This window comes from Amblyomma americanum, chromosome 5, assembly GCF_052857255.1.
Source record: "Amblyomma americanum isolate KBUSLIRL-KWMA chromosome 5, ASM5285725v1, whole genome shotgun sequence".
NCBI lineage: Eukaryota > Metazoa > Arthropoda > Arachnida > Ixodida > Ixodidae > Amblyomma > Amblyomma americanum.
Genome location: NC_135501.1, coordinates 66,018,398 through 66,043,450, shown reverse-complemented (window position 1 = coordinate 66,043,450; position 25,053 = coordinate 66,018,398). Strand labels below are relative to the sequence as shown.

Here is a 25,053-nt window from a genome sequence, read left to right as displayed (position 1 = left end):
GCTCTGACAAAGGAGGAGGCCACCATCTGGCGTAGACTACAGACAAACACCTTCTCCAACCTACACATACTCAACAAAATGTTCCCATCACAATGCAGGGCCACCTGCCCGTGGTGCGGAGCCACACCCACACTTTATCACATTACTTGGGAGTGCGAACGCAACAAAGCATTCCACAAACACGAACACCCGAGTGCGGAGCAATGGGAGAGCCGTCTCACCAGCAGCGAGCTCACGGCCCAACGGGCCTTAGTGAGGCACGCGGGCGATGCAGCACGGCTCAGTGGAGCCCTGGAATAGGGGCCCACCCTTGTTGATGAGAAGACTTTGATCGCCAGCGCCAAGAGAGAAGAGAGAGAAATAACATTTATTAGCACCCGTCAAAAGGATGATGGGTATCCGAGGCGCCGCTCGGTCCTAGCCATGTCCTCCCCCTCAGCCGTCGACCGGGATCTCTTGGATCTCAGCAGCGGCAAGGGCGAGACGGATGACTTCAGGTTGTTTAGTTTCGTCCTCGTTGTGAAGCAGTGCCTCCCAGGACTCATCTGTTCGGTCAAGTTGTCCAAAGCTCGGACATGTCCATACCATATGGATCATGTCCGCTATGCCGTCGCAACGTTTGCACCTGGGGCTGAAAATCTCAGGGTGCCACTTGCTATAAAGCTGAGGGTTAGGGAATACTCCGGTTTGGAGCTTGCGCCACGCAACCTCTTCGCCAAGAACGAAGACGACGGAGCTTTCGAATCCGCGAATCTCTTGAATGGATCAATAAAAGTTTTCACTCACTCACTCACTCTATGGTCGGAGTCCTCGGAATGTTCGGCTACTGGATTGCGCTCTCTTGCGAATTTGCGGACGTCGTTTTTATGTTGCCGGATTCTTTCTTTGAAATTTTTGGTTCCGCCGATGTAGCTTGCGTCGATGTCGGCGCATGGAATTTGGTAGACAATGCCTTGGGCTCTTTCTCTCGGCGGCCGCGGTCTTTGGGAACAGGTAGGCAAAGCGCAACCGTGTTTGTGGGCTTGTGCGCAACCTGGAGACCCGATTATTTCAGGATTCGGGCGATGGTTTCGCTGACACCTCCGACATAAGGTAAAGTGACGTATTTTGGTGGTGGCGTTGGTCTTTGTGCGTTGATTTCTTGACGAATGTTGTGTTTTTGACGTCGAATGGTTTTTTGAATAAAGTCTTTTGGGTAGCCGTTCATGATGAGTTCTGTGAATATCGTGCGTTCTTTTTTTCTGAAGATCGACCGCCGAGAGAAAGAGCCCAAGGCATTGTCTACCAAATTCCATGCGCCGACTGCGACGCAAGCTACATCAGCGAAACCAAAAATTTCAAAGAAAGAATTCGGCAACATAAGAACGACGTCCGCAAATTCGCAAGAGAGCGCAATCCAGTAGCCGACATTACGAGGACTCCGACCATAGAATAAACTTTGAAGAGACCCGCATACTCGGAACCGAAACAAATGACCACAAGAGGCTCCTTCTGGAATCCTGGCATATCCAAACCACCCGGAACCATATCAACCGCACAAAAGGAAACCTGCCCCCAGTATATGCCCAGGGACTTCGCTCTTCAACGCAACGAAAAAAAGTCGCCATTCAGCACTTCCCTGCAGTGCGCCAGCGTGACAAACAGCCTAAAACCCCTCCCCCTCCCCCGCGTCTTGCGCGACACAGCTGTCGTTCTTTTCACCCCCCCCCCCCCCTCCCCTCCATACTTAAAAGACGCTAGCTACTGCCCTCTGTCACCCCTGATGAAGGAGCCGAGTCGGCTTCGAAACGTTGGTTTAAAGTTAACATTTTTGGTTGGAGATGTGCAGTTTATTATAAATTAGCAACTGCAACACCGAAACAAAAACTCATTGAAACAAGAACCGAATTTCGACCACCTGGGGATCTTTAACGTGCACTGACGTGTGCTGTGCGATTTCAGTGCACGTTAAAGATCCCCAGGTGGTCGAAATTATGCCGGAGCCCTCCACTACGGCACCTATTTCTCTTTCTTCTTTCACTCCCTCCTTCATCCCTTCCCTTACGGCGTGGTTCAGGTGTCCAACGATATATGAGACAATACTGCGCCATTTCCTTTCCCCCATAGAGCTACTACTACCGCTTTCCCCCAAAAAAACCAATTATTATTAAACAAAGCTCAAACCCGTAATAAATTAGGTTGAATTAAGCAACTTGTTTATAAAAAAAAAATATATAGACGCAATAACTAATATTATATTTATTTTTGGTCGTATAATACAGAAAATGTTAATTTTGCAGGTTTTTTTCTTTTCTGTCAAGAAAAGCGCTGCAGTCGGGGTAGTAGGTAGCTTGTAATTTAGCGATTTGGCTACGGTGTTTTATTCTTTTCTTAGTAGTGCGTTGTTTGTGCACGTGCAGGTGTATTGCGCGCGCCGAAGGTGGTGTCAAGGGAGTTGTGTAGTGGAGCTCATCTGGCCAGTGATGAACTGCATGGCAGCTGTCGCGCTGTCGCTCCGCGCTTGTCGCCGTCTTCTTCGCTGAGCGTGGACCCTGAAGTGTTGCTGATGCGCGCCAACACCTGCCCTCATGTAAGTGTTGACTTGTGCGGCGTGCTTGGTACCACTGCCAGCAGCACTGAAAGTGTCTTGAAAATCGCAAGAGCACGTCTTTGCTCCCTAGAATCTTGTTAGCCGAAATAAGTGGGGCAAGCGGAGTGCCATGAGGTTTGAAACGGATTGCTAGGTTGCGCTGTGACATTGCCGGGAACAGCCTTTGTAGAGCTGAGTGCTTAGGCATATTACATGGCATGGCACAACGCTGTCTTATTGCGGTAGATTGCATTCAGGGAACTGCACGCTTTTTCCACGTCCTACATATTGTCACGTAGTGGTGACGGCAGTCGAAGGAGCGATGAAGACAGACAAAAGGTCTTCTAAACTTTATTGGGCTGACTTGCGCCCACAATGGACTGAGTCACTCGGCGGCGGCGAAGCAACAAGTGTGCTCGGCGGTCGTCGAACATAATGCCCGCCGCTATCGGCCGTGCTCAATTTAAAGCTGATAGCGAACTTTCGAGATAAACCGTGCAAAGTTACTAGAACATTCCGGAACAACGTAGAATCAGCTCTGCCTGGCTGCGATCAATCGGGATAAATCTAGTCGCGTCTTGCGTCGCTAACAAAGCGATAAAGTGGTGTGGCGGCAGATTTGAAGAAGGAACAAACACTGCAAATATTCGCGGCAATATGACACAGACGAAAAAAAAAACTGCGAATTAGGGCTTTGCAAGGCAGAACAACGCTTCATGTCGACAGAAAAAAACACAGGCCGGCAGAATTTCTCATGCGACAGCTGGCTTTGTATTTGCTTATGTGTGTTTCTTTTAACTGTGCTTAAGTTCCGACTTTTATTTTGTCATGTGATTTCGTTTTGCCGGTGCCCAGCACCACCCTTTCTTTTAAAGAAGTTTGCGCAGTCTCAGATTTTGCAGTGCTTAGGTAGGAAGCTATCCTTCGCCTGATACTTTCACCACACATTACAAAGCCTGTCATAACACGTCGACCCATTTGTCTCGCGTATGAACTGGTCGCAGGAGAATGGGGTTGCTGAGGATTATAGGGACTGCATTAAACAGACCTCGTTTTCTGCCATTTCTCGCCTGCTTTTTGCTGATAATTGCGGAATACAGGCACTAAAGCATTTCTACTGAGTGAAGAGCTCTACTGAAAATACCTCGGCGTTGTGTACGCATTATGCACAGCTACTTGGAGAAACAAACCAAAATCGTTGGTGGCTTTCTTGCTGAAGTAACAGCAGAAACAGTGCAGGGGGCGTTGTTTCATGTCACGGTGAAAGGCAATCCTGTACTTGGACACAGTGCTGTCCAAAGCATAGGCATAAACGTTGCCTTTTCAACTTCACTAAGGCGCTCGTGCTAGTGCACCACATGCGTCGCTCATCTATGATATCAACTGCAGCAAAATTGTGGTGTCTGCCGTTGACTTAATGAGGTCCAGGTCGGCTCATCTCTGGAAAGACAAGCAAGAAGCACAGTGAAAACTTGCTCTTAATTCTTGCAAGTATCAGTGCTTCAGGAGTGAAGCTGAATGATGTGTGCCTGAGCTGCAGTTTGTGAAGCATGTTGTAAGCGTAGAAGGGCTGTTTCCACTGCCATCATAAGGTGCATGTTAATGTCAAACCACCTGTGCCTAACAACTTTAACAACCGTCTACTCTTTTGCAATACTTTTAAGGTACTGCACTTGTTTTGTAACACAATTGGCTCATGTTGTGGAACCACTGAGAAAATAATCCCTACGACTACAAAAGTGAGAGCTCCTTTGTTGCAGTGTTGTGCTGCTAATTTTAAGAATACTAAATCTGGTTTCCAGCCACAGATTTTATCGTGCTTGATCTTGAAAGACATGGGTGCTCCTGAACTGAGGGCACTCCACTATGCTGGTTACGACGAAAATGAGTGTTGGTGTCGCATGATGCCGTTCCTTGTTTACCTCGGTGTTGGAGCCTTTGAGTTTGGGTCAGAAATAGCCTTGCCTTCTCCAAAAGATGGTTGGGAATATTATGTAAGGTCTTTAGAAGGAAGGAGTCCTTAATCAGCCGTCCACCAAATGATGGGAACAGGGCAACAATCTAGCAAACATTCCAGCAAGTTTCATGACAGCTTGCTAGAACTTGCAGGGAAGAACAGAGAAGGTGAGGGTGAGCCTCATTGCTACGTATAAGGAAGCGGACAGTTTTCAAAGCCTAGTGGAAGCATAGTGCAATACCATTTTCAATCCTTTTCCTTGGTTTTAAAGTGATAGCTTTAAAGGTCCCGTTCTTCAAAAAATCCGGTGTCTGTGTTGTGAGCCATAAATCATTGGCATGGCTCTGGCAGGTGGTCCATAGAGAGCAACCTAGGAGGCAGGTGGACCACCTAGGTCATATGACCTTGTGGCGTCATCACAACCTGCCCACCGGATAGTGAGCAAATTGCCCACCGTGGGAGGGGGCAGGTAAATTAATAATTGGCCGCTCGGGAAGAGCAACCTGGGCTACACAAGGCCCACTGCTGCGAGCACCTGCCGTCGCAGGGATGTGCCGTTTCACTTAACCGCTGCACCACTGTATCAGGAGGGTATGTGTACTCCCAGGGATCTATGAATGTGTAGTAGAGAATGACCTTCTGCATATATGGGAATAACTCGTTATGCTATTGCATCACACCCTTAAGGTGGATCTTAAGTGTCCTCTCCTTACTTTTTCAAAGACTTCGGTCTCCTTGTTTGGTTAGGCCACTGTCGCACTACCCCGACACGACGCCGACCCGACAAAGACATCAAAGATCAGCCAACCCGTTTGGCAGACCTTGTCTGTGGCAGACCAAGCTGTCACACTAGGCCGGCTACGACACCAGCGTGGCCGACGCCCAGATGTCTTCGCAGTGTGACATGGTTTGAGACCGGCGACGCAGACAAAATCAGTCTGCCGACCAGGTCTTCGCGAGATCGGCCGTCAAGCAAAAACATTCTCGAAACAAACTCCTGCTTCCATACCAACCCTGCGGAGAATAAATTTTGGGTACATTTCGGCGTTCACAAAGCCTTTAAATTTTCATGACAGCCGCATTGGCATCACGTCAACATTGGTTTAACCAAGGAAGTAAGCTTTGTGGAAATATAGGAGTCAGCCCACAGTGTCCGCGGCCCTCACTTCCCATGTAACCACCATGCAGGCACCGTCGCAATTGTTGCTGGAGCGAGCACGGTGACCCTTGCACGAGCATCGGGCTGACCACCAGAGGCAACGGGCTCGCTGGCAATGGTCAGGGAGTATTTGCGACCAGCCGGTGCCACGGCCCCATGCAGGAGCCCAGCCGCGACCGCGGCAGCACGGAGGCCGCGGTACAGCGGAGCAGCACTCTGGCTGGCCGCAAGCGCCTGGCTCCCGCCACCCCGCAGATCATGCAGCTGGGCACTGAGGACTCGCTCCGGCTGAGACAGCTGGACCCCGTCGTCGGTCCGTCGCCACCTGGACCCATCAGGCCGGTGATGCGCCACCTCGCTCCTACGTGAGCGTGGTGCCGTGAAATCGGCAGCTGCAGGTGAAGGCGGGCCTGGTGCTGGAGCGGGTCCCCTGCATTTTCCGTGGCGGCACTGTTGAGGACCACCTGGCAGCACATCCAGCCGCCGTGATGCCACTGGAGCTGGCGGCCACGTACTGCCCGGAGTGCAGCGGCTTGGTCATCAACTGTCGCACACGCGTCACCTTCCGCTTCCACCGGCAGCACCTGGAGGGGAGCAACCTCGACGCCGAGGTGGTGCGGGCTCGGATGGCCCGGGACCCTGTGTTCACGGCCAGGGTGCTTCGGGTGGAGATTGCCCCGGAGCCCCACGAGCCCTGGTCGCACGAGCCGGGCCAGTGACCGAGCCTCCTGCTGCGACGCCATCCCCAGGAGCACCGCCCCCAGAGGACGACGAGATCGGGGACATGGCGATGGACTTTGGTCTTCTAGGGGATTTATAAGCGGCAAATAAAGGTAAAGACTTTAATGAGATCATCGCAGTTTGCAGTCTACCGTCCGCTGAACTCGGGGGACGTTCATTCTTTAGGAAGGAGGAGAGCGAGTTGCTTGAGCATGTCTGCGCGTGAGAACGTTGGGCGCCAGTTGTGGGGGTTCTTACTAGGCCGTTGAGCCTCCTTTGAGGTCTAGGTCATGAACTCCGAACTCCCGGTATCGCACGCCACGCGTGGCCGTTCTCACGGCGGCGCAGCGGAAATGCGAAATAAGCACAACACGGAACAGGACGCTTTGCCCGGGGCCAAACGTTTATTGGGTTCTCCCAAAATTGCTGGATGCTTGATCTGCGACTCTTGCCGTCTGAGCGTCCTCTCATCGTGACGGCTCGCTGTCGTCTCTATGGCCATGGCCGGTACCCGCCAATCTTGGCGCACTTGCCCGTTGTCACATTCGGCCAGTCAGCAACCGCTCTGGCGGTGCGCGCTTGCGAACGATTTGAGGAAGAAGGTGGCGCAGCGCTCTTGAGCACACCTTCTGGCTACTCGCCCGTGGGGAAGGAGGAAGTGTCCGCTTTCCTGCGTCTCCATGGTGCACCTCGCCGGCCAGGGAAGGGTACGGCACTCCGAAGCTCCCACAGCTTTAACCCTTCTTTAGGCAGGTTAAGCGTGCACTGGTCGTTTGAACCGATACCTCCGACACCTCGCACAAGAATGACTGCAGCAACTTTTTCTTCGCAACTGGAGACTGAGCTGATCTCCCTAATCGAAGAGCGTCGCCTGCTATGGGATGTAAAAGATCCTCATTACCACCGCCGCGACTTGAAAGAAGTAGCATATGCGGAGGTATGCGAGGCACTGGGAGGCCAATTCACCGGTACGTACGAAAACATACCATGTCGCGCAGACTTTCGGAGACTATATCTGATGCTGTGGTGTCTGTTTTTTTTTCTACACCCCATAATTTTAGCACTGCTTGTCTGGTTGATGTGGCGTCGTGACTTCCCGACCGTCAATTGCATTAACTATGTGACCGGGCGTCGTCTACCCGAGAAGTCAACAGCAGACACCAACTTTGTTTGACTGCCACGCTGTACCCATTGCTCACTTTTCTGACATTACTTTTTAGTTGTCCAAGTGCGCGCGCGGTTTGCGAATTTGTGAATGCAATTTATGCGTGATGCTAAAGATCAAAGCCCGCTCCGGCACAAGCCCAGACGACATATATCAGCCAAAGTGGGCTCACTACAGGAGCCTGATGTTCGCTAGCTCCTGCTCCACGCAGCCAAGTTTTTCAACACTCCACACGCAAGAAGAAGAGGAGGTATGTTGTATTTATTCCTTGATAGCTGGCGCGTATGCAGGGGGCATTTCTAAAGGTGTCTGCATTTTGAGTACAACCTCTGTTTTTTGAGCGCCCAGGAAAGTCGTATATACGTCATTGAATCTTGAAATAATGTTCAATGCTCTTTCTGATAAAGCATGTTTGAGGATGAAAACTGGCATGCTTTTTGAAATAAGTGGTGCATCATGCCTTTCATCAAGCTGGCCTGAAACAAATTGTTGTGGCCTACACAGATTACATGAACAGAGGTTTGCTGCAAGCCATATTGCATTATGTCTACACTGGTGTAAAGTCGTGCCCCATCAATACAACATTCTTTAACATGCGCGGCTGGAGTTATGAGCAATTTTTTAAAAACCCAACTTTTTGCATTCGTTTAACCTTGTTAAGGGAACTAACTCACTGCCCAGACGGTGGACAGGGTTCGAACCCGACCGTGGCGGCTGCATTTTTATGGAGGCTATGGCGCCCGTGTGCTGTACGATCTCACGTTAAAGATCCCCAGGTGGTCGAAATTATTCCGGAGCCCTCCAGCTACGACACCTCTTTCTTCCTTTGTTCTTTCACTCCCTCCTTTATCCCTTCTCTTACGTCCTCTTATGTCTTCCCTTATGTCCAATGATATATGAGACAGATACTGCGCCATTTCCTTTCCCCAGAAACCAATCTTGGGAATCTTGTCACATTAAAATTAATAGCACTGAGAACACAATATCAACTTCCCCAACCAAATATTTCCATTCTTGTATTTGAGTGCTGCACACCACCGCAAAGTACAATAGCTAGCATGATGGCTGTTCTGTGGTTTCATGCTTTCCAGTGTCATGGTGCCTGGCCGAAAGGCCCAATCATTTGTCATCTTGCATGAATTGTTGTTCTCTGCGCTGCTTTGTTACGTCAAAGACTCCTTTAGCAGCTCTTCGAACTGTATCTAAATATTTTAAAAGTAATGGCAACCACAATAACACACTTGGAACTTCCCAGCTTTTGACTAATGACCACTTCACTGCCTGCCCCTATGCACAGAAGCAGATATTGGACTAAGTCAGCAGCAGGGCCGTATAGAGTGAGCAACAGAATGTTGTGTAATTTAGACCACAGGTCCATCGCCAACCTTGCAACGTACATGCAGGACTGCTGGGAGAAGGGGACAACACCGCTGGAGTGGAAACTCACAAACCTCATTTTCATTTCCGATTTCAGGGAAGAAACCGGGCTTCGAGAGCCTCGGACCGATATCGCTCACCTCCTGCATGGGTAAGCTTATGGAGCATGTCATTCAGACGCGGCTAAATAAGTATACAGAGGACAATGGGCTGTACCCGGACACCATGATCGCTTTCAGACCAAAGCTGTCATCATGCGACATGACGCTGCAGCTCAAGGACCAAATTATAGACAAGCACACCCGAGACATGAGTGATCGTGGGGTTGGATGTGGCAAAGGCATTTGACTACGTGAGGCAAGTGTCGATCTTGGAGAATCTGAACTCACTTAAGAGGGTTCACCAGTGACAGGGTCCATAGGAAATACATGGGAACTTTCAGAAGCTGTATCGTGTCTAAAAATGGACAGATTTTCATGAGGTTTGTGGCAGCGTTTTCTTTTTTAGTGAGCAGAGGAAATGTTGCGGACATATTTTATTTTTTAAGTTTAATTTTTTTACAATTCAGAGGTAAATATCCAGTTAAATTGCACTTTTAGATATGTCGGTCTTTCATGTCATCTTGTGAAAAAACTAAGCCAGATATCAAAATTTCGTCCGCAACATTTCCTTCCTTTTTCTCTCTTGGTTGTTAAGCCGCAATTTTCATCCATATTGAGCCTAGTGTTTGCGTTTTACAGGCTCTGAAAGTTGTGTATGTATTTCCTGCGGGGATTTGAAATTCGCGCCATATGTAACCACTGTGACGTGGCTTCACCTGGCATCAGCATATTTTTGTCGCTACTACACTCTACCATCAACCTCTTGGTTGTCTGTGTTCGTGCGCGCAGGTTTTTACTCAGAACTTGGACGGACTTGAGCTCTTTCTTCCCTTTTTTCTTGCTTGGGCTGTTTTCTGAAAGGATTTCTGCTTTCCTTTCTTGCTCGAGCTTATGGTACCTGACGTTGAGCTGGCGCGCTGTTTTGACAAGCTGCACAGCGTTCCCTACCATGACAAAGCGATCGACCGGGGTTAGCAAGACGGCCCACGCCATTGAGGAATTGGACAAAGGGCCGCACCTGCACCATTCTATCACACAGTCATGGGTCGGGAGGAAACACCTGTTTGACCAGCGTTGCCAAACGCTTTAAGATAATCTGGCAACAATTGTACACCCAGTGCGTCGTTTGCTCTTTTGATTACCACTTGCTTATCACGTGCGCCATCGCGCCTCCTATACAGCGATGGCGGCCCCAATTTCGGAGGCTGCCACTGCTTGCTCGCTCGACGCTTGGTGTCGCTGCAGGTGAACCGATCTCGACTCCCTAAAATCAAGTTCATCTAAACACGCACTGGTCGAGTTGGGTGGACCTCGCTCAGCCCGACCCCCTACTCAACCAGACGTTATTGGTTCATGTAAACAGGGCTAACCAAGAACTCGCTTCCTGCCCTTTTAAGTTTTATCCAACTTTGACTTATTTCGTTGTGAAATTATAAGCAGTGAAGGAGGTGTGAAAGGAAGTAAATCTACTACAATTTATAATAAATATTGTCACGAGGCGGTGAAAATGCCATGAAAAAACAGACGAGCAGATTAACGTGGTACTGAAACAAGCTCTTTATTGGGCTGCTGCAGAATAGGCGTCTACACCCATACGCGGTCACTTGGCTTGTATTGTGCGTGGCGACGGCGGAGATTGTAGCGTCGGGCGTAGGTTCGCTCTTGGTGTGTAATGCGTAGCCGAGCGACTCGTAGAGCTCCCGCACGCTGCAAGCAGGCGGCGACGTCAAGGTTGTCCTCACTGGTGACGTTTGGCAGCATGGCGTCAAGCGTTGTCGTTGCTTCTTCGCCGTAAATGAGCCTAAAATGTGTCATATATGACTGGTCATCTCAACTGCGGTGTAGTAGACGAACATGACGTACGGAAGGAAGACATCCCAGATTCAGCGTCGGCGACCATGGCGAGCTTGTCTGCAGTGGTTTTGTTCAAGCGCTGCGTGAGGCCGCTCATCTGTGGATGAAACACAGTCGTCGTCTGATGGCATCTATACTGTAGCGCACGATGGCTTGTGTTAGCTCCACAGTGAACGCAGTTCGTGTGTGTCACGCAGGACACAGTGAAAGAAGGAAAATACGCGCTGTAGTCACAATGGGTGTCCTAGGTGGTTTCTTGGTTATCGCCGTTTTTCGACGTTTCCTTCAATGGTCGCTTGAGCGACCGAGTGCTTTGTGCTTCGGGAATTTAATCAGGCTCACGAATTGGAAGGCCACGGCTCCTCCTTGGGTCCACGAGCTCAGGCAGCAAGCAGTGCATATAAAATTTTTTGAGCCGCGGCAACATCTCATCCTCCCAAAACGATTGATTCCTGGATATCACCTCAGTGCTGATGCCTTTTTTGGTCCACAACACAAACAAGCACTTCCTACGGCGAGCAATATTCAACTGTCCTTGCACTTGATGCCAGTAATTACTGTTTGTCTTCAGCTGCAATCTCCCGTTCTTGTTTTCCTCACAGCACGTTATTTTTTTGGCGCGAACTCCTTCCAGTGGAGTAAGGTCCCTCGCCGAGTACGGACACTTGACTTCAACAAGAACGTCCTCCCTAATGAGTCCGTCCGGGGAAGCACCAAGAAAGGGGCTCTCCTTGTCAACAAACAGGCCGCACTCCTTCACCACGACGTTGCACTCATTCTCGATTTGCTTGAGTGCTAAGCACTCGTGGTCCTTTCCATACCGAATCGCTTCGGAAGTTATTTCTTTGTACAGGATGTCACCAACTGTCCGCCCACATCCCGTCGTTGGCTTCATTTTACAAATAGCACCAAACAACGATGCCATCAATCTTTTTTGCCTTTCTTGTTTCCACACAGTGGATCTACTCTGCTTTGACGTTGCTCGCTGCAGGTCTTCGATGTTGGTTGCTGATAGCGAGAGCGATTTCAGGAAGTTGTCGGAAGCAGATTAAAAAGCATCAGGCTCCATGTCTGGTACGCCGTAATCAGCATCGGCCCCAATATGTCGCTCTTTTTCTCGATGCTGGCAGCGTGGAGTGATTGATATCTTCTTTTTCGGTAGCTTTCGCTTCGAATCTCTCCTAGAAATTAATGCCTCCACAAATGATGCTGTGCATCCTCCAAGCTGCCCTCCCGATATCCTGCGCGTGATTTTTTCCTGGTATGTTCCTCGGCAGTTGAGCGATAAGGAGGCTGCAAAACACCTTGTCTCGTAAGATGCTTTCAAGGAATAGTTTATCCTCTTTCCACCTACAAATTTTGCCACAACGGAATTGTAATGCTCGGCAGCATTGTTATCGACGTCCATTATTAGGCTCGCCGCGTTTGCAACCACTCTGCTCATGGCAACACAAATTTCTTCAAAGATGCCTTTCTGAACTATTTCAGGAAATATATTTTCTTCTCCCGCTTCGCTTCCGGAACAGAAGTAATCAGCGCAGTTGGCGTGGTCTCCAAACACATGATTTGGGCCGTTCTTTATGTCATGAACAGGACGGTCTATTTTTTCAGAAAACGATGCATCTTCACTGCTTCTAACTTTTATTGCTGTTGCAACTCCATGCCGTAGGCGCACAGCTGCTTGGAGAATAGAGTCTTTTAATTTAGGAGGAATTTTTTCCAGCCGCTTCTTCTGAGCGATCTCTTATTTTTGCTGCATAGTTTCGAAGTAGGTGGTTCCTGCACTTAATTTTTTCAACCCGCTGGTTGCCATACGGTGCTGCTGAGACGATAGATCGGTAAGTGCTGGAATCACCATCAGCTATGAGCTTTGTATATTTGATGTCATGTAGCTCAACGCTTTTCTTGAAGCCTTCAACAACAATAGCTTGCTCCATGCTTGTTGAGCTTCCCTGCCAGTTCTTGTGGCACTGATGCTCTTTCGGGGTGGCACCTTGTGGAGTCCGACGACACATTGCGCATACCTTGTTTTTCACACCAAGGTACAGGACTTTTCCAGTTCTGTGACCAACGATGGCAGCCTGAAAGAGTAAGACCAATATTAGTCACGAAGTTGCCATACTGGCTGCACTGCTAATCGCTAGAACATATACCGTATTTACTCGATTCTAAGCACCCCCTTTCTTTCACGATCGCGATGCCCAAAGTGAGAGGGGGTGCTTAGATTCGAAAAATCTAGACCCCCCCCCCCGGGCCCCTCTTTTCGCGGCGAAATCTCGATGAAACGGGCGCGAGAAAAAACATTTTATTTAGGAAACATTCAAAAGAAAAATAGCTGCAGACAGTGAACGCACCGCTATCTGCTACTCGTCACTCTCACTGCCACTCGAGTCCGTCGCACCGCTCGAGCAGCCGCTCTCAGTATCCCAGAGCAGGTCGTCTTCTGTTCCGTCGAAGTTATTTGTAATGGAACACTTCTTAAATGATTTCACCACAACATCAACTTGCACCCGCTTCCACGCCTCCGAAATCCACCTTGCGATGGTTGACGGGGGTGCTTTCTGCAGCTTTCCCGTCGGCGTTTTCTTCCGGTCGGGGTTCCGCACCCATTCTTCATACTCCTGCCGAAGATTAGCTTTAAAGGGCTTGTTTACCGATACGTCGAGAGGTTGCAGCACTGGCGTCATGCCGCCTGGAATAACAACCAGGTCGCAATTGCTGTTTTGGAGCTTTGTTTTTACCTGGGGGGTGAGATGACCACGAAACGCGTCCAACAGAAGCATTGACCGTGTGCCTGCAGATGCGCCGAGCAATGCTCCCGGGCGCTGCTGCCACACGACTCGAATCCAGTCGGACATCAGTTCTGCTGTCATCCACCCTTTCTCTTGGGTTCGTACGATGACATCTTTAGGAAAAAGCTCATTCTTCTGCAGGCTTTTTCTTTTCAAGATGATATACGGCGGCAGTTTGTGGCCGTCGGCTGTTACGCATAGCATCACAGTGACACGTTGCTTCTCGTAACCTGTCGTCTTCACTTTTACTTCTCGGGCTCCTACTTCATTAACTGTGCACGCCCTCGGCATGTCAAAGTACACCGGCGTCTCGTCAGCGTTGCCGATCTGGCCGAGCTAGTAGCTGTGTTGCCTGCGGAGATTAATCACATACCGCTGAAAGGCAATAAGTTTTTCTTCGAAATCGGACGGCAGCTTCTGGCATATTGTTGTCCGACGCCTCAACGAAAATCCATTTCTTTTCATCATGCGCTCCACCCAGCCCCGGCTTGCACGAAACACCGTGCGGGGAATCTTCATTCGTGTTGCTATTTCCATCGCTCTGAGCTGAATTGCATCAGCAGTGACAGCGAAGCCTCTGCATCGCTCGCTGCGAACAAACTCGCAGACTTCTTCTTCAATTTGCGGATGTCGGCCCTTGCGCGGTCCCGTGAACTTCTTGCGTGTCGCGGCGCCTTTGAAAATCTGGTCCCGCTGTTTTCTCCACCTGATGACGCACGCCCGGTCCACGCCGAATTCCGCAGCGGCACTGTAGTTGCCATTATCTTCGGCAAACTCGATCACAGTTCGCTTGAACTTCAAGCTGTAGGCAGCCCTCTTTGCACTCATATCGACTTGCGTTAGGCACGTTAGGCGTTAGGGCTATCAAGCAACTGACACTAGACAAAGCAAGGCGCGCCCGCGATGCCCGCGAAACCTGCCGAGCGCCGCCGATACCAGGCCCATGTGACAACAGGCTGACAGACCCGACACTACTCAAAAATAAATAAATAAATAAATAAATAAATAAATAAATAAATAAATAAATAAATAATTACTACTACTGACAGAATTATCGCGGTTGCTTTCGGCTGGTTTTTGGTTATTTTTTGCGTTCTGTGCCGCCTCTGTCCTCGCTTCGGCGAGCGCGGCTGCGGCCTCGCCCGCTTATCTGTTTTTTCAGCAGCGTCCGCTCCGGCGGACCCATGACGCGCGTCTTATCTTTTCTCTTTATCTTTCCTCTGATCTTTTAACTCTCCTCTATCTGCACGTGGCCGCGGTGGTGGCTTGGCTCGAGCCAGTAGGCAGGCCCGTGCAATTTCCTTTTCATCCTTCTCTCAGTCACAACAACAACAACAACGCGCAGGCCGCGCCTCCTCGGGACTGCACAGGCTCGACGAAAGAGAGAGCAAGTGCACTTGGCGGCCTCGGCAACGCTCTCTTCCGCGCAAAAAGGGGGGTGCTTAGATTCGCATGCAAAGTTTTTCAGAAATTTTTTTCCGAAAATAGGGGGGGTGCTTAGAATCGCGAAAATACGGTAGGTATTGTCATGCTTGTGACTCAAGTGCTGCTTTGTAACTACCTCCAGGCAAATTGATGCCTTTCGATCACAGCGGTACACCCCGCTTTCATGCTTATTCTATAGTCTTTCTTCCTGCTTGTAGTGTGATGTAAATACTGTTTTTCACAAGATATTAATCACTGAACAACAGGAAAAAAATTATAATTATTAAAACTGTGCGTTTGCACGTATACAAGGACCAACTCACACACATAACATCGCTGACAGCATTTTTGTATTCACAGTTCTAATCACTGCACACTCTCTCTTTTCATTGACGCTAGCACTGAAACTAGTTTCAGTGCTTTGTTATGAAAGCGCGGGCCTTTTCCATATCTCTTCAATTAGCCGAAGGAGCAAGTGTAAAATATTTCAAGTACAAAATGCAGCATTTTTACCACTTTGGCAATTAAATAAATTTTTACACTCACCACGCCTGACGAAACGTCATATTTGTTCTTGTAGGATCTCTTTGACCACGCACCATCTGCGATGACTGCTATCGTGGGTGTACCGTCACTGGTAGGAGCTTCGTTTTCGAGAGCTGGCCGCTTTCTGGTGTTCGCAATCAGTGCACCTGCACGCTTATGCTTCCCGTACCTGAAATTCTTTGATGGCATTTTCCGCTGACTTGTTGCCTGCTGGTATTCAAGCCCTTTGAGACAAATCTACTGCTGTCAAGACAGGGATCAAAAGTATGGCGCATAAAAGTGCCACAAGATGATAACCGCCGTTAGAACAAGCCAAACACTCAAGCCTTGTTGGTGCTGAGAAGCGGAACATGGGTGTTTGGCGCTGGGAACGCTCGTACGAGACTAGGAAAAGTAAGCTACACGCTGTCACTGCACTCGAGGACATCCGTAGCTATACAGTGAAAGCTCGTTAATTCGGACTTCTAGGGACCGTAAATTATGTCCGAATTAACCGAATGTCCGAATTATCGAGTGGACAAGAAAAATAATAAATGCACGACTTTCATCAACATACCTTTACTGCGCAAAGTAATCGAGGATGCTTGTCTGCTTTCGCGCAGATTGCGCGGATACTATTTTCCTAAGTCCTTCCAGGTGCTTAGCGGCTCGCATGCTGTCTGCAGTGTCCCAACAAAATTCTTCCAGCACAGCGAGGGCCTCCACAGCTTCCTTCACAGTGCGAGAGGGCCGAGGCTGCTCCTCTTGCGGCTCCTCTTCCTCCGCAGAATCTTTGCTGTGCAGCACGTCCCTGACAATTTCTTCATCGATAAGAGAGCCTGCTGTTACAACGCTGTCATCAATGCCGACGTAATCAGCGAGTGTCACCGTATCCGGCAGAACTCCTCCGAAATCCTGGCAGTCATCTCCATTGTCGTCTAGCGACACTTTGGCCACTGCATCATCGCCAGGCTCACGCACAACGAAGCCACTGTGTCTGAAACAGTTAGGGACGACGTGCGCGGGCATGTTGTGCCAAACGTAGGCAAGAATGTTGACCGCGCTCAAAAGATTCACGTCGTACTGCTTGCCGGCTTCATGGCACAGGAGCATACGTTCCAGCACGCGCTTGCGGTATTTGGTCTTGACATAGTGAATTATGCCTTGGTCCATCGGTTGGAGGGCCGATGTTGTGTTCGGCGGCAAGAAAACAACTTCTATGTTGTCCAGTCCGGTGACACTGTTATGCGCACTGCAATTGTCCAGCACCATTAACACTTTGCGGTTCTTCGCGGAAAACTGTCGGTCTAACTTTTGCATCCAGCCTCGAAAGATTTCCGACGTCATCCAGGCCTTTCTGTTTGCTCGGTATTCCACCGGAAGAGCAGGCATGTTCTTAAAGCACCGTGGCTTTTGTGCCTTTCCAATGACGACAAGCGGCAAGCGCTCTGTCCCTGTCATGTTGGCAGCTAAAAGAATGGTGACACGTTCCTTGCTTCTTTTGCCACCAATGCACGGATCTCCTTTCATGGTCACAGTCTTGTCTGGCAAAGCCTTAAAGAAAAGTGCTGTTTCATCAGCATTAAATATATCATTTGGATCATAGGCGGCGATGTGTTCGAGCAGCTGAGCGTTCTTCCAGTTGTTGGCAACGTCTTCGTTGACAGCACCTCTTTCGCCGCACACAGTCTTAAAAACGAGGCCATATCGCTCTCTGAAGCGCGCACACCACCCTTCCGATGCTTTGAATGCATTGATATGCATCATGAGCGCAAACTTCTCGGCTTGCGCCATAATGAGGGGTCCACTCAATGGCAGGTTTGCATTACGCGAGTTGACCACCCACCGAAGCAAAGCCTCTTCCAACTCTGGATGAGCTGCTGTTTCGCAGACGCTTTCGTGATGCTCGGAACTTCTCGCTTTCGAACGCCTGAAGAATCTGCTCTTCATTTTTCACATACGTGCTCAAGGTACTTCTTTTCACGTTGTATTTCTTCATGGCTTCTTGTCGAGACAGCCCGTCCTTCAGGGCCCGCAAAATTTCCACTTTGGTAGCCAAGTCCTTGGCCTCGTACATCGGCCGTTTCGCCGGCGTTGCCTTTGGCGGAGAATGCGGTGACACGGGCGCACAACAGAAAAGCACCAATAAAGTTCAATAACTGAGCCGCGCTAAATCCAGCGGTCCTCAGCAAAGCAGCGTGCAAGGATGCAGCGCACCGACAGCAACATTGTGTGTGGGGACGGAGGAATACGCGGAATACGGAATAGCCGGCCGAAGTGCCGAAGGGGAGGTGTTCCCAAGGTGTGTCAAAAAATGACTCACACTTATCTGTTCTGGCTATGGGAAACCAGCATAGGCTGTATACCCCATCCTAGCTGTCACCTGTCATTGTAAGTGAATTTTCTCAGAAAAGATTCGAGGGAGCTTAGGGGGACCCAAACTCAAAAACGTATTTTTCGTTGTGTCAGCTGTGTGGTGGGTTACTGGAAAAACGTCCATTCTCTGACCACCACCCGTTGAGAGGGGTTATTCTTATTTCCAGCCTTGGCAGGATATACAAAGAAAGTTCTCGGCCCTGCGGTCAAGCGGGTGTCGCGGTAGAATTTACACACCTAGAGGGGAAATAGAAGTTCCCTCCTTTTTTGTGGTAGTTAAGTGCTGCCATCTATCGACCGATAAAGTTCAAATCTGAGTTGCCTCGTAGCTGGTGAGCCCTCTTAAGGGGGGAGACGGCTCTTGGAGGCAAAAAAAATCGCGAAAAAATCGATTTTTCAAAAATGGAATTTTCGAAATCTGCAGCTGTTTCTCTACCAGCCTGTGAATTTGCTAATCTCCAGAGCCAATATTTGAGCTGTAAAATGAGTAGGAAACTTGGATTGGAGCTCTCTCTCGGCAGATTTTTGCTCAATAACAACGCTTTTTCCGTGATATGCTATTATCGTTTCACTGCAGCGATCAGTGCCATCTTGGTCTCATTTGGAAGAGCTGCTTTTCGTTTTGAATTTCGTGCAGTTGCTCTCTTGTATGCTTATTGGATGAGGGAGAGAATGCCGCCAAAAAGCACTCTCGACGCGCGATGCTATTCGCTAGTCGGTGCACGTGACTGAAGGCTGCTATCTAAGTGGCTGAAGGGCCTCGTGTCGTCTGCTGGAAGCGTCCGTTGAGCGCAAACGGTCGCCATCTTGTCAAGGTGTGTTCGCTGGTGCGTCTCGCAACGATATCAATGCCGGCGCCATAGTTCGGCACGACTCACAGATACGGGAAAAAGAGGAAAAAGTCGCTTGTTAGCAACCTGAAGAAGAGTGCCACGGTCACCTCAAGCACCGCGGACACCGCAAGCGCCATGGATACGCCTCCGCCAGCGGATCGGGAGGTGCCGAACAAACTAGGTCTAACAGCGGCGCCGGTCGCGGAAGCCTCATCCGCCAGCGGTCGTATTCGTCATGATACCCTAATGCTGCAACCTTGTGAGATCGAAGAAAAAGGCAAGAAAGCTCAGAAGAAACTTCAGCAGACGGCATCAGCGGCAGCAACAGAGCGCAAGGCAGCATTCTTCAGTGGAATGGGAGACTCCGCAACTGCCCCACTCGGCGACACCTTCTCCATCGTCAGGTTGCGTTTAAGAACGAGATGCTGGCGTCAGTGAAGTGCAAAGTATGCAATGGCGACGTGACGACTGAAAAATCCAACAGAGTACGGCCTTGCTGCCAAACTGACCCTGACATGTGCGAACTGTGGCGACATTTCATCGCGATGGAGTTCGTCGCGTGTGGAGACCGACCAAACAGTGAGCCCGTTCGTGGTGAACATCCTCGCCGCGCGTGCGATGCAGTCAACGGGGAACCAGCGTGCCACGTTAAATGACATATTTTCGGTGATGAATATATCCCACTGCTGTCTGCATTCAAGAACTTGGCAGAAATACGTCAAGAAAAGTTGACGCCCGCGGTGAACCGTGCGGCTCAAATTGACTTCCGAATGTGCGCGATCAGTTTGAGAAGTTTACACGGAGTTGAATCTGCAGACAATCTGCAGCGCCCACTGAAAAAGCGCCATTTTAATCACTCTGGTCAGACTACATTCCAGGAGGCTATTAGGTGTCTGCTACTTCCAGTTTGTGAATAAATTTGAAGTACTTTGCCATAAACAGCACTTCGTTTGTTTTTGCTGTTTTTCTCAAAATGGAAATTTTGGACTCATAGCAAATCCTAATAGCATATCTCGGCGTGTATGGCAGATAGAACCACAATTCTTTTTTTAGCACGTAGCCATATGTGTAGACTAGGCAATGTTGGGAGCAGAATTTGTAATTATTGTTCAGAAATTTATTTGCTCTAGTTTTTGACTGCAAGTTAGGCTTTATTTGTACCTCGAGTTTCAATGACTTTAAAAGCTACTTATCATGGTAAAATTAAAAAACTGTTTCCAACATTTCATCCCTTTCTGTTTCTAGAACCTAACCAAGTGCAATTTATGAACTTTTATAATGCGCTTTTTCTCTTATTCTTATTAATGAGAGGGTGTTAATTAAGTGTATCTCAGGAACTAATCAGGCTATTATGAAACCAATGACATTTTTGGAATCGGCACGAAAATCTAGTCAAGGGTGTTTAATTTCATTAAATTTGGTACAGAAACAAAAATTTTTTCTTTGAGAGCAGTCTCCCTCCTTAATGTCGGGAAGAGAGTGTATAACTACATCAAGGACTTTCTTACAAACAGGAAAGCCACTCTCAAGCTAGGGGAAGACTCCATCGAAGACATTACACTGGGTAATAGGGGGACGCCGCAGGGTTCGGTATTATCCCCAACCCTCTTCAACATTGTGATGTTGAGACTCCCCGAACAGTTGGCGGAAATTTAGAATCTAAACCACACCATATACGCGGATGACTTAAGGGGAGAGGCTCCTCGAAACAGCTTTTTTTATTATTTGTACCAGAGACTTCAAAATTCAGCCAATTAGTTATTTATGCAGATTTCAAATAGGCAATTAGTTTTTGTGTAGCTGCTATAGTTCTCGAGGTATATTATACTGAATGACAAATGATAGCGATCTTTACGGGCACTTTTTTATGCACTAAACTTTCACAAAAGGTATTGTGCTATAGCTTATTTAGCTCTTTGTAGATCTTAGAGTGCCAATATCTACTCAAAAAACGTGTTCAATTATTGGAAGCAGGACAAAAAAATTTTGACACTTCAACCATTGTTTTTTTCAGTTCCCTGAAACAGCTTCGTACTATTGTAATTACTGACGACCGATAATGAAATTTCAAGTAGATATCGGCATTCTACATACCTTGAAGAATATGTATGCCAAATTTCGTTAGTATACACCAATTCAAAGAGTACAAAAGGCTTCCCGGAAGACACGAAAATATCAAAAAATTTCAAAATGAGAAAAATAGGTTTGAAAGTTTCGAAACATTCTATTCTTCAAAATGTAATTGTTTTCACATGACTCTTGGTCACACTCAAGAGCAGCTTTACAGAAAGCACACAAAGTTTCTGGAATGCTCCTGCGCTGTAGCTTGGCCCTTCCCGGCTCCTATGGTTGGTCTCCTCGGTGCGAGCCCTTTTCACTGCGCTCCGACGGTGCGCCCTTGCTTCTTTGGTTCGCTTCATGTTCACCTTCTTTATGCGCATGTAATCAGAATGGTCGTTGCGTGTGACCAGCTCTTCTGAGGGAAGTACCCCAATCTCTTGTAGGGCTTCTTCAAAGCCGGCATGGCCTTTATTACACCACAGCACGGCAATAGCCGTGGCTGTCTCCACAGATGTCCGGGAAGCAATTTTTTTTTTGGACACAGCAGCCATATCTTACTGTTGAGCGACTCCGCTGCGTTTTGCGTCTTGCCATGAAGGCACCGAGCCAGGAGCTTCTCATCGGTAAGGTGCTTGTATATAGGCATAATTGCCAAGCCCTGAGCTTTTGTCAACAGGGAAGTGTGGAGTGGTGTAGGCTCCCCTGTGCTTCAGCACGCCTATGTTTGCACCAGGAATCTGGTTCAGCAGGGCAAAATTTGTGGCTGCTGGCCCCATCACCTGAGCAACAATGAAAATAGGAGGCCCATATAGCAGTGTACACGCTGCGCACGCTGCCCTTGTTATTCGTTGTGGCTGTTTGGCAATATGTCTGCAGTTTTTGGATGGCTGTGACTTTTAGCTTTTGACCTTGTGGCAGTGGCGTTGTCATATTTCGCAGAGCAGTGCCTAGGCGTTTTGCAACGTGGTTGGTGCACTCTTCTTTTTCGATGACAGTGTCACCATACAGCTCAGCCCCACAGACGGCAGTATAGACTTTGCTGTCACCGTCACTCAAGAAACTTGTGAAGCGCAGTGGGGTCTCGGTATGACAACGTCCTCTGCCATATGCCACTGCTGCTTCAGGTTCCATTGCATGAGATGAACATTCGGTGTTTTTTTCGCATACAGGGCGATGAAAGGCTTGCCATAACTCATCATCATCACCCATGGGCTTGTGGATACTGCAAGCAAGACAGTAATTTGAAAGGACTTCAAAGTCCAAGCAAAGACCTGTGTCCAGGGACACAGCTGTGCCCACTCCGTTGTAGCTTTGATGGCCCCTTTTTTGCCATGTGCCATCAAACATGACTGGCACATCGCCGCCGCCAACGGCGTCCTTCGTCACCTTTCGTGCCTGTTCCAAGTTTTGGCGAACAGCTTTCATTGCAGCACCATGGAGATTCTTAGAAATAGCATGGAATGTCTTGTGATGCAGCGGTTTTGAAAGGCCGATGATTGCACAAAATCATGAAAGCTGGTCATATCCAGCACCTAAAGCACGCACTGCCAAAGTAGCCTTCATGTTTACGGCGAAACCGTCGCCCGAGCTCCCGCTGTCATAGCGAATGTTCGGCCGGGGTCACCGCACTCACCGGCCGAAAGGATCCGCTTCGACGTGTGCAAATTGAAAGGTCTGTGCAAAATGCAATTGACATCATTGAGGAGTACCTGAAACCCAAAGGACGTTCAGCCGAAAAGTCGGAAGCATTGTTCCTCATGCCCCCCGAAAATGACGGCTTCACCAAAAGCGCAAGGCAGACATCTGCTTGTATGTCAATGGCGGAGAGATCCCCGTGGTCGTCAGTATCCGCGTCCTCAGGCTTAGTTTTCAGGCAAACAGGAAGAATCACGAAACGCTTGCTAGGTTAGAAGCCAGCACAAATCAAACACGTCGTCTTATCAGACGAATAGCGAACAGGCACGCTGGGATGAAGGAGGCGAATCTCTTGAGACTTGCACAAGCCTTCGTAACCAGTTGGATAGGGTACGTGGCACGCTACTTTAATCTCAACACAGTGGAATGGAACAAGCTAGAAATTATTATCAGGAAAAGTCAAGGTGGCACTCGGGCTCCCCCCGAACACGTCTACCGACAGACTCGTGGAGCTGACTGAGGCTGCCGTTACTACGCAGCATGAAAGACTACTTGGATCTAAAACGGGGAGGAAAATTTTACACAGATTGGGCTACGAGCTCAAGCAGGAGCATGTGCACTCAAGAGACATACCGCGACAAATCAGGGACAAGATTAAAACCTCTCTGCTGCCCAGAAACATGCACTCTGCCTTTCACGAAGGCAGTCGTAAAGACAGAGCAGAGGCATTACAAACTAGGTACAGTGGAACCCCATTCATAAGTTTTTCACCAGGCCAGGGAAAAAAACGTAACAGCCGGGAAAACGCAACAGTGAGGAAAGCTCCGAAAATGAATGAAAAAAGTGCAGCTTCAACTATAGACAATTTATTTCCGCAGAGTGCGCTTAGGACTTAAAAAAGTCCCGAATGGTGGCTTGCCGTTTCTTTTGCTGGGTAGAAATTACTATGTTTCTCAATAGCCTGGAAGGCTGCATTGCTTTCAGCGTCGCTGTGAGGTGCTACGTACCTGCGGAGGAGGTCCAGAGCCGCGATGGCTTCTCCAAAGCTAGGATTTGGCAACTCCCTGCATCATGCGGCTCGTGCTCCTCGTCATCATTGCAGTCCGCGGCTTCACTCGCGACCGAGTTCTCAACGATGTCGGCGATGCTCTGACATTCTGACGTCACGACGGCAGCATCCACGGCGACGTAGTCGTCGTATGTGACTCCCATGGCACCCAGCGCATTCATTGTCTCAGCTAGCTCTTCACAAGAGGCAGCTAGCAACTCTTTAGCTTCCGTGGCAGCTTCCATCTCGCCGTCCACGCGAAAGCCACACCGCGCGAAGCAGTGCTGCGCAGTTGACGCACTCACTGCAGTTCACGCTGAAGCGACGTAGTGCATAGCGTCAAGCACTGAAATGGTCGCAGGCTGCTGTCCGCGATCAATATGCGCGAGCCAACGCTTGTCAATGCACTTTCTGTAAGAATGCTTCAAGTTTTTTGACGCCAGCATCCAACGGCTGCAAATGGCTTGTTATATTTGGTGGTAAAAACACAAGCTTTACCTTCCAAAGAAATGGCGGGTCTCTCGGGTGGGCAGCACAATTGTCCAGAAATAGGATGACACTCCTGCACTGGGCACCCATCTTGTTGTCAAAGTACCAAAGAAATTCTTCAAACAAAGAACATGTCATCCATGCACGACTGCTGCTTCGGTAGTGACATGGCAGCAGGCGAGTGTTTTTCAAGCACCGTGGGTTTCGATATTTGCCAATTACCCATGGCTTGAGCTTGTCTGAGCCATCCATGTTGCAGCAAAGGAGCACGGTTAGTCGTTCTTTGCTACATTTGCCTCCGTGGCATGCTTCTCCCTTCAGGCTTAATGACTTAGATGGCTGCACCCGAGAGATCAAGCCCGTTTCTTCGGCATTGTAAATGTTACGAGGCTCATACCCCTTAATTATTCCAGATAGGGTGGCCTTACAATCATCCACAGCTTCCATGTTAACACTCGCTGCTTCTCCGCTTACCGTCTTATAAGCAATGCCGTGCCCCTTCTGGAAACGGTCGATCCAGCCATTGGACGCCGCAAAGTCGGTGACACCCAGTTTGTTGGCTATGTCCATCGCCTTCTCGCACAAAATGCTGCCGTCGAAGTTGACAACGGCAGCGCGAGCTTGCTTGAACCAGGTAAGAAGGGCCCCGTCGAGGTTTCCATACTTGGCGCCACAAGCCTGCTTTGCTTTCTGGCCAAAGAGCGTGGAATTCTCCTCTATCTCGGCACGCTTCGAGACGATGCTGTTAAGCGTCGAGGGTGGGAGACCAAGTTCCTTGGCAATGTCGACTTCCGCGCTGGCTGCCTGTCGACTGTGTTTAATGCGTCCAGCTTTTCCCTCAAGGGAAAGCACCTTTTGCTTGCGCGACGCCATCTAAGCACAAGTTCGACGTTCACGAGGCTTAATGCACAATGATGATACCACGATAGAAGAGGAGTTGACCCGTCCAACAACCATGCGGTGACCG

At 49.1% G+C, this 25,053-nt stretch overlaps 1 protein-coding gene and 2 pseudogenes across 2 annotated transcripts in view; 1 reads left to right on the top strand and 2 right to left on the bottom strand.

Moving 5' to 3' along the window:
- The first annotated feature begins 2,318 nt into the window (after positions 1-2,318).
- LOC144132510 (uncharacterized) overlaps positions 2,319-25,053 on the top strand; it is a 107,210-nt gene continuing 84,475 nt past the window's right edge. The window contains exons 1-3 of one of the 2 annotated variants that reach the window (XM_077664971.1): positions 2,319-2,569; positions 5,715-6,518; positions 9,045-9,098. In XM_077664971.1, the coding sequence (XP_077521097.1) occupies positions 6,174-6,404 (231 nt within the window). In that variant the 5' untranslated portion in view covers positions 2,319-2,569; positions 5,715-6,173 and the 3' untranslated portion in view covers positions 6,405-6,518; positions 9,045-9,098. The remainder of the gene's footprint in view (positions 2,570-5,714; positions 6,519-9,044; positions 9,099-25,053) is intronic. The other variant, XM_077664970.1, reaches the window with a different exon arrangement.
- LOC144133939 (uncharacterized) lies at positions 11,147-11,950 on the bottom strand (annotated as a pseudogene).
- Positions 20,825-22,823, bottom strand: LOC144132505 (uncharacterized; annotated as a pseudogene).